Consider the following 9397-nt stretch of genomic DNA (forward strand, 5'->3'; position numbering starts at 1 on the left):
CCCAATAAATTCCCATCAAATTCCCACTAAATTACCATTACATTCCCAGTAAATTCCCAGTAATTTCCCAGTAAATTCCCAGTAAATTCCCATTAAATTCCCAATACATTCCCGTTAAATTCCCATTAAATTCCCAGAAAATTCCCATTAAATTCCTATTAAATTCCCAGTATATTCCCAGTAATTTCCCAGTAAATTCCCAGTACAATCCCATCAAATTCCCATTAAATTGCCAGTAAATTCCCATTAAATTCCTATTAAATTCCCAATAAATTCCCAATAAATTCCCATCAAATTCCCAGAAAATTCCCACTAAATTACCATTAAATTCCCAGTAAATTCCCATTAAATTCCCATTAAATTCCTATTAAATTCCCATTAAATTCCCAGTAAATTCCCATTAAATTCCTATTAAATTCCCATTAAATTCCCAGTAATTTCCCAGTAAATTCCCAGTACATTCCCATTAAATTCCCAATACAGTCCCATTAAATTCCCATTAAATTGCCAGTAAATTCCCAGTAAATTCCCAGTAATTTCCCAGTAAATTCCCAGTACATTCCCATTAAATTCCCAATACATTCCGGTTAAATTCCCATTAAATTCCCAGTAAATTCCCAGTAAATTCCCAGTAAATTCCCGGCACATTGTGGCGCAGCGGCGGCGCTGACCTTGGTGCGGCCGTGCTGCAGCAGCCCAGGAAATTCCCCAAAATTCCCAGAAAAGTCTAAAAACATTCCCAAAAAATCCCCCCAAAATTCCCATAAAATTCCCCAAAATTCCAAAAAAAATCAAAAAAACTTATCAGAAAATACCACAAAAATTCCCTAAAAATTCCCCCCAAAATTCCTAAAAAATTCCCAAAAAATCCCAGTAAATTCCCCTGAAAGCCACACAAAATTCCCATCAAATTCCCATTAAATCCCCGTTAAATTCCCCTTAAATGCCCGTTAAATTCCCATTAAATTCCTGTTAAATTCCCGTTAAATCCCCGTTAAATCCCTGTTAAATTCCCGTTCAATCCCCATTAAATCACTGTTAAATCCCCGTTCAATCCCCATTAAATCACTGTTAAATTCCCGTTCAATCCCCATTAAATCACTGTTAAATCCCTGTTAAATTCCCATTAAATCTCCATTAAATTCCCAATAAATTCCCATTTAATCCCCATTAAATTCCCATTAAATTCCCAGTAAATTCCCATTAAATTCCTGTTAACTCCCCATTAAATTCCCGTTAAATCCCCATTAAATTCCCGTTAAATTCCCGCTAAATTCCTGTTCAATTCCCGTTAAATTCCCTTTGAATCCCCGTTAAATCCCCATTAAATTCCCATTAAATTCCCGTTAAATTCCCATTAAATCCCCGTTAAATTCCCGCTAAATTCCTGTTCAATTCCCGTTAAATTCCCGTTAAATTCCTGTTGAATCCCCGTTAAATCCCCATTAAATTCCCGTTAAATCCCCATTAAATTCCCGTTAAATCCCCGTTAAATCCCCATTAAATTCCCGTTAAATCCCCGTTAAATTCCCGTTAAATTCCCGTTAAATTCCCATTAAATCCCCGTTAAATTCCCATTAAATCCCCGTTAAATTCCCGCTAAATTCCCGTTAAATTCCCGCTAAATTCCTGTTCAATTCCCGTTAAATTCCCGTTGAATCCCCGTTAAATTCCCAGTCAATTCCCGTTGAATCCCCATTAAATTCCCAGTAACTCCCCATTAAATTCCCAGTAAATCCCCGTTCAATCCCCATTAAATCCCCATTAAATTCCCAGTAAATTCCCGTTAAATTCCCGTTAACTCCCCATTAAATTCCCGTTAACTCCCCATTAAATTCCCAGTAAATCCCCATTAAATTCCTGTTAAATCCCCATTAAATTCCCGTTAAATTCCTGCTAAATTCCTGTTCAATTCCCGTTAAATTCCCTTTGAATCCCTGTTAAATCCCCATTAAATTCCCGTTAAATTCCCGTTCAATTCCCGTTAAATTCCCTTTGAATCCCCGTTAAATCCCCATTAAATTCCCGTTAAATCCCCATTAAATCCCCGTTAAATTCCCACTAAATCCCCGTTAAATTCCCACTAAATTCCTGTTCAATTCCCGTTAAATTCCCGTTGAATTCCCGTTAAATTCCCAGTCAATTCCCGTTGAATCCCCATTAAATTCCCAGTAACTCCCCGTTAAATTCCCATCAAATCCCCGTTAAATTCCCATTAAATCCCCATTAAATTCCCATTAAATCCCCATTAAATTCCCAGTAAATTCCCATTAAATTCCCGTTAACTCCCCATTAAATTCCCGTTAAATCCCCATTAAATTCCCGTTAAATCCCCATTAAATTCCTGTTAAATTCCCATTAAATCCCCGTTAAATTCCCGCTAAATTCCTGTTCAATTCTCGTTAAATTCCCGTTGAATCCCCGTTAAATTCCCAGTCAATTCCCGTTGAATCCCCATTAAATTCCCAGTGACTCCCCGTTAAATTCCCAGTAAATCCCCATTAAATTCCCAGTAAATTCCCATTAAATTCCCGTTAACTCCCCATTAAATTCCTCTTAAATCCCCGTTAAATTCCCATTAAATCCCCGTTCAATTCCCAGTAAATTCCCGTTCAATCCCCGTTCAATCCCCGTTCACCCCCACGCAGCGGCTGACCTTGGTGCGGCCGTGCAGCAGCAGGCGCTGCAGCAGCTGCGGCTCCAGGCGCGAGCGCAGCAGCTGCGGCGGCGCCGCCGCGCCCACGCGGCCGTAGCACAGCACCAGCGCGCCGCGCTGCTTCTCCTGCTCGCCCTCGCTGCGCTCCTGCGGGGAAACAACAACGGGAATATGGGGGGAAAATATGGGAAAAATGGGGGGAAAATAGGGGGGAAGATGGTGGGAAAAAGGGGGAAATACATGGGAAAAATGGGGGAAAACGGGGGGGAAATACGGGGGAAAATATGGGAAAAATTGGCTGAAAATATGGGGAAAATGGGGGAAATTATGGGAAAAAATGGGGGGGAAAATATGGGAAGATGGGGGGAAAATGGGGAGAAAATAGGGGGAAAATGGGGGGAAAATATGGGAAAATGGGGGGAAAATGGGGAGAAAATAAATGGGGGGAAATGGGGGGAAAATGGGGGGGAAAATATGGGAAAATGGGGGGAAAATGGGGGGAAAGTAGGGGGAAAATGGGGGGAAAATGGGAAGAAAATGGGGGGAAAATGGGGAGAAAATAGGGGGAAAATGGGGGGAAAATGGGGGGAAAATGGGGGGAAATGGGGGAAAATGGGGAGAAAATAGGGGGAAAATGGGGGGAAAATGGGGGGAAATTATGGGAAAAATGGGGGGAAAATGGGGAAAAATGGGGAGAAAATGGGGAGAAAATAGGGGGAAAATGGGGGGAAAATGGGGAGAAAATAGGGGGAAAATGGGGGGAAAATATGGGAAAATGGGGGGGGAATATGGGAAAATGGGGGACAAACAGGGGAAAATAGGGGGAAATATGGGAAAAAGGGGGGGGAAATAGGGGAGGAAATATGGGAAAAAGGGGGAAAATGAGGGAAAATAGGGGGGGAATATGGGAAAAAGGGGGGGAAAATGGGGGGGAAGATATGGGAAAATGGGGGGGGAATGGGGGGGAAATGGGAAAATGGGGCGAAATATGGGAAAAATGGGGAAAATGGGGGAAAAATATGGGAAAAATGGGGGAGAAAAGGGGCCAATATATGGGAAAAATGGGGGGAAAAGGGGGAAAATAGGGAGAAAATGGGGTCAGAAATGTGGGAAAAATGGGGGAAAATATAGGAAAAATGGGGGGAAATTGGGGGGAAAATATGGGAAAAATGGGGGGGAATAGGGGGGAAATGGGGGAAAAACAGGGGGGGAAATATGGGAAAAATGTGGGGACAAGGTGGGGAAAAGGTGGGACAAATAAGGGGGAAAATATGGGAAAAACGAGGGAAAAATGTGGGGAAAATATGGGAAAATGAGGGGGAAATGTGGGAAAATATGGGAGAAATGGGGGGAAAAAGTGGGGAAAATATGGGAAAAATGGAGGGGAAATTGGGGGGAAAATGTGGGGAAAGTGTGGGAAAAATAAGGGGGAAATTAAGGGGAAAATAGGGGAAAATTGGGGAGAAACATGGGAAAAATGGGGGGGAAAGGGGGGAAAATATGGGAAAAATCGGAAAAGATGGGAAAATGGGGGAAAATATGGATAAAAGTGGAAAAACATGGGGAGAACCTGGAAAAACACAGGAAAAAAATCAGAATTCCAGAGCTGTGGAATCTACGGGATTCTGGGATGATGGAATTGTGGAATTCCAGAATTAGGGAACTCCGGAATTTACGGAACGGCGGAATTCCGGGCTGACGGAATCCCAGATTCATGGGAATTCCCAACTGAAACGACGGAATTCCAAGGGAAACCCTCCTGAAATCCTGGAATTCCGAGGGAGGGATGGAATATCCTCAAAAAAATCCCAAGGTGAGGCCGTTCCCGTCCACCCCCATTCCCGTTTTTCCCACTTTTCCCGTTTTTCCCGACAATCTGGCCGGGAATTCCCACCTTGAAGAGGCTGAACAATCCCTGGGATTTCCTGAAGGCGTCGGATTTGACGAATTCCTCCAATTTTTCCAGAGTTTCCTCCAGGTGATTCCGGGCGCAGATCCCGAAGCAGGATGCCAGACCCTGCGGGAATTCCGGGAATTAAAACCGCGGAGCAGAATTCCCAAAGTTTTTCCAGGGTTTATTCCCGGCTCCTTGGGCGGTGCCAAGAGAATTCCCGGCTGGAATTCCGGGAATTAAAACCCTGGAGCAGAATTCCCAAAGTTTTTCCAGGATTTATTCCCGGCTCTCGTGGCTGTGCCAAGGGGATTCCCAGCTGGAATTCCGGGAATAAAAACCCCGGAGCAGAATTCCCAAGGTTTTTCCAGGATTTATTCCCGGCTCCTTGGGCGGTGCCAAGGGGATTCCCAGCTGGAATTCTGGGAATAAAAACCCTGGAGCAGAATTCCCAAGGTTTTTCCAGGATTTATTCCCGGCTCCTGGGTCCGTGCCAAGAGAATTCCCGGCTGGAATTCCAGGAATAAAAACCCCGGAGCAGAATTCCCAAAGTTTTTCCAGGGTTTATTCCCGGCTCCTGGGGATGTGCCAAGAGAATTCCCGGCTGGAATTCCGGGAATAAAAACCCTGGAGCAGAATTCCCAAAGGTTTTCCAGGATTTATTCCCGGCTCCTGGGGATGTGCCAAGAGAATTCCCGGCTGGAATTCCGGGAATAAAAACCCTGGAGCAGAATTCCCAAAGGTTTTCCAGGGTTTATTCCCGGCTCCTGGGGTGGTGCCAAGAGAATTCCCGGCTGGAATTCCAGGAATAAAAACCCCGGAGCAGAATTCCCAAAGCTTTTCCAGGATTTATTCCCGGCTCCTGGGGATGTGCCAAGAGAATTCCCAGCTGGAATTCTGGGAATAAAAACCCCGGAGCAGAATTCCCAAAGGTTTTCCAGGGTTTATTCCCGGCTCCTGGGGCCGTGCCAAGGGAATTCCCGGCTGGAATTCCGGGAATTCCGGGAATAAAAACCCCGGAGCAGAATTCCCAAAGTTTTTCCAGGATTTATTCCCGGCTCTTGGGGATGTGCCAAGAGAATTCCCGGCTGGAATTCCAGGAATTAAAACCCCGGAGCAGAATTCCCAAGGGTTTTCCAGGATTTATTCCCGGCTCCTGGGGATGTGCCAAGAGAATTCCCGGCTGGAATTCCGGGAATAAAACCCCAGAGCAGAATTCCCAAAGTTTTTCCAGGGTTTATTCCCGGCTCCTTGGGCGGTGCCAAGAGAATTACCAGCTGGAATTCCGGGAATAGAAACCCTGGAGCAGAATTCCCAAGGTTTTCCCAGGATTTATTCCCAGCTCCTGGGGCCGTGCCAAGAGAATTCCCGGCTGGAATTCCGGGAATTTCGGGAATCAAAACACTGGAGCAGAATTCCCAAGGGTTTTTCCAGGGTTTATTCCCGGCTCCTGGGGCCGTGCCAAGGGAATTCCCGGCTGGAATTCCAGGAATTCCAGGAATTTCGGGAAGGAATTCCTGCCCGCGAGGGGTAGGGGTGGAATTCCCAGGGAATTTTTGGCGGATCCATCGCCGGAATTCCGGGAATTCCAAACCAGATTGGATGGAAGCAAGGAAAATGGGAATTGGGAGTGGTGGGAAAGGTGGAAAAAAGGTGGGAAAAGATGGAAAAAAAAGCTGGAAAAATGGAACAAAAGATGAAAAATGAAGGAAAAAAGCTGGCAAAAAAGCTGGAAAAAATGGGAAAAAAATATGGAAAAACCTGGGGAAAAGCTGGAAAAAAAACTGGAAAAAAGCTGGAAAATTGGAAAAAAAGGGAAAAAAAGATGGAAAAAAGATAGGGAAAAAGGGGAAAGTGGGAAAAAAAAAAGATGGAAAAAAGCTGGGAAAAAACTGGGAAAAATTGGGAAAAAAGCCGGAGAAAAGATGGAAAAAATGGAAAAAATATGCAAAAAGCAGGGAAAAAAAAGCTGGAAAAATGGAAAAAATGATGAAAAATGAAGGAAAAAAGCTGGGAAAATTGGAAAAAAAAGATGGAAAAAAGATGGAAACAAGATGGGAAAAAATGGAAAAAAATTGGGAAAAGAGCTGGAGATAGCTGGGGAAAAAGATGGGGAAAATGGGGAAAAAGATGGGAAAAAGATGGAAAAAAAGCTGGAAAAAGCTGGGGGGAAAAGCTGGGAAAAGGTGGGAAAAGCTGGAAAAAAACTGGAAAAAAAAGATGGGGAAAGCTGGGGAAAAATGGGGGAAAAAAAGATGGAAAAAAGATGGAAAAAATCGGGAAAAAAAGATGGAAAAAAGACGGAAAAAGGGAAAAATGGGAAAAAAAGATGGGAAAAAGCTGGGAAAAAACTGGGAAAAAATTGGGAAAAGAGCTGGAGATAGCTGGGGGAAAAGATGGGAAAAAAGCCGGAGAAAAGATGGAAGAGATGGGAAAAAAGATGGAAAAAAAGCTGGAAAAAAAGCTGGAAAAAAAGATGGAGAAAAGATGGAAAAATTGGAAAAAATATGCAAAAAGCAGGGGAAAAAAAGATGGAAAAAAAGCTGGGAAAATGGAAAAAAAAAGATGGAAAAAAGCTGGGAAAAAATGGAAAAAAGTTGGGAAAAGAGCTGGAGATAGCTGGGGAAAAAGATGGGAAAAATGGGAAAAAAGATGGAAAAAAAGATGGGAAAAGCTGGGAAAAATTTGGAAAAAATACACTAAAAGCTGGAAAAAAAACGGGAAAAAAAGATGGGGAAAGATGGGGAAAAAAAGCTGGAAAAGAGATGGGAAAAAGATGGGAAAAAGATGGAAAAATGGAAAAAAAAAGGATGGAAAAAAATTGGGAAACGAGCTGGAGATAGCTGGGGAAAAAGATGGGAAAAGCTGGAGAAAAGATGGGAAAAATGGTGGGAAAAGATGGAGAAAAAGATGGAAAAAGCTGGAAAAATTGGGGAAAAAAGAGATGGAAAAATCTGGGGAAAAGGTGGGGAAAAGCTGGAAAAAAATTGGAAAAAAAGATGGAAAAAAGATGGAAAAAAAGGGAAAAATGGAAAAAAAAAAGATGGAAAAAAGGTGGGGAAAAATGGAAAAAAAAAGATGGAAAAAAGGTGGGGAAAAATGGAAAAAAGTTGGGAAAAGAGCTGGAGATAGCTGGGGAAAAAGATGGGAAAAAAGATGGAAAAAAGATGGAAAAAAGATGGAAAAATGGGAAAAATTTGGAAAAAAAGATTGAAAAACCTGGAAAAAAGCTGGGAAAAAAGGAAAAAATGGGAAAAAAAAGCTGGGAACAAAGCTGGGAAAAAACTGGGGAAAAAAGATGGGGAAAGCTGGGGAAAAGATGGGGAAAAAAAGCTGGAAAAAAGATGGAAAAAAGATGGAGAAAAGATGGAAAAATTGGAAAAAATATGCAAAAAGCTGGGAAAAAAAGCTGGAAAAAAGCTAGAAAAAAACTGGAAAAAAAGATGGGAAAAAGATGGGAAAAAAGCTGGGGGGGAAAGCTGGGATAAAAAGCTGGGAAAAAAATGGGAAAAATGGAAAAAAATGGAAAAAAGAGCCGGAAAAAAGCTGGAAAACGTCAGCTCCAGGAAGGAATTGGTCCAAAAAACTCTGGAATTTTTTTTCCCCTGGAATTCCATAGGATTGAAGGGCCCTTCCCGGCCCAAGCAAGAGGGAATTCCAGGATTTTAGTCGGGAATCCCAAGGAATTCCAAGATTTTAGTTGAGATTTCCAGGGAATTCCAGGATTTTAGAAGGATTTCCCCAGGAATTCCAGGATTTGAGGTGGAATTTCCCAAGGAATTCCAGGATTTTAATTGGGATTTCCACAGAATTCCAGGATTTTAGAAGAGGCTCCATGGAATTCCCGGATTTCAGAAGGGATTCCTTGGAATTCTAGGGTATTAGAAAGGTTCCCACAAAATTCCAAGATTTCAGCTGGGAATCCCAGGGAATTCCAGGATTTTAGCTGGGAATTACAAAAAATTCCAGGATTTTAGCTGGGAATTCCTTGGAATTCCAGGATTTTAGCCAGGAATCACAGGGAATTCCAGGATTTTAGAGGGATTCCTTGGAATTCCAGGATTTTAGCAGGGATTCTATGGAATTCCAGGATTTTAGTTGGGATTTTCATGGAATTCCAGGATTTTAGTCAGGATTCCATGGAATTACCACCAAATCCCAGGATTTTAGGTGGAATTTCCCAGGGAATTCCAGGATTTTAGTTGGGGTTCCCACAGAATTCCAGGATTTTCAATGGGATTTCCAAGGAATTCCAGGATTTTAGCCAGGATTCCCACAGAATTCCCGGATTTTAGTCAAGATCCCAGAGAATTCCCGGATTTTAGCAGGGAGATCCCAGGGAATTCCAGGATTTTAATCAAGGTTCCAAGATTTTAATCGGGATTCCTGGGAATTCCAGGATTTCCACTCAGATTTCCAGGGAATTCCAGGATTTTAGTTGGGATTCCCACAGAATTCCAGGATTTTAGCCAGGAATCCCACAGAATTCCAGGATTTTAGAGGGATTCCTTGGAATTCCAGGATTTTTAGCCAGGATTTCCTTGGAATTCCATGATTTTAGCTGTGATGCCAAGGAATTCCAGGATTTTAGCCGGGAATTTCCCAGGGAATTCCAGGATTTTAGAAAGGATTCCAAGATTTTAATCAGGATTCCCTGGGAATTCCAGGATTTTAGAAGGATTCCTTGGAATTCCAGGATTTTAGCCAGGAATCCCAGGGAATTCCAGGATTTTAGAAAGGTTTCCAAAATTTTAGTCGGGATTCCCGGGAATTCCAGGATTTTAGTTGGGATTTCCATGGAATTCCAGGATTTTTGCCGGGATTTCCCAGGGAATTCCAGGATTTTAGAA

General features: G+C 42.6%; 1 protein-coding gene across 1 annotated transcript in view; it reads right to left on the reverse strand.

Annotated features, from left to right (window-relative positions):
* DGAT1 (diacylglycerol O-acyltransferase 1) overlaps positions 1-6116 on the reverse strand; it is a 42294-nt gene extending 36178 nt beyond the window's left edge. The window contains exons 1-3 of the mRNA XM_038126945.1: positions 6069-6116; positions 4551-4673; positions 2657-2803 (exon numbers count right to left, since the gene is read on the reverse strand). Coding sequence (XP_037982873.1) covers positions 2657-2803; positions 4551-4673; positions 6069-6116 — 318 coding nt within the window. The remainder of the gene's footprint in view (positions 1-2656; positions 2804-4550; positions 4674-6068) is intronic.
* Between the last annotated feature and the right edge of the window lie 3281 nt (positions 6117-9397).

The sequence above is a fragment of the Motacilla alba genome, chromosome 2, assembly GCF_015832195.1.
Source record: "Motacilla alba alba isolate MOTALB_02 chromosome 2, Motacilla_alba_V1.0_pri, whole genome shotgun sequence".
Classification (NCBI taxonomy): Eukaryota; Metazoa; Chordata; class Aves; order Passeriformes; family Motacillidae; genus Motacilla; species Motacilla alba.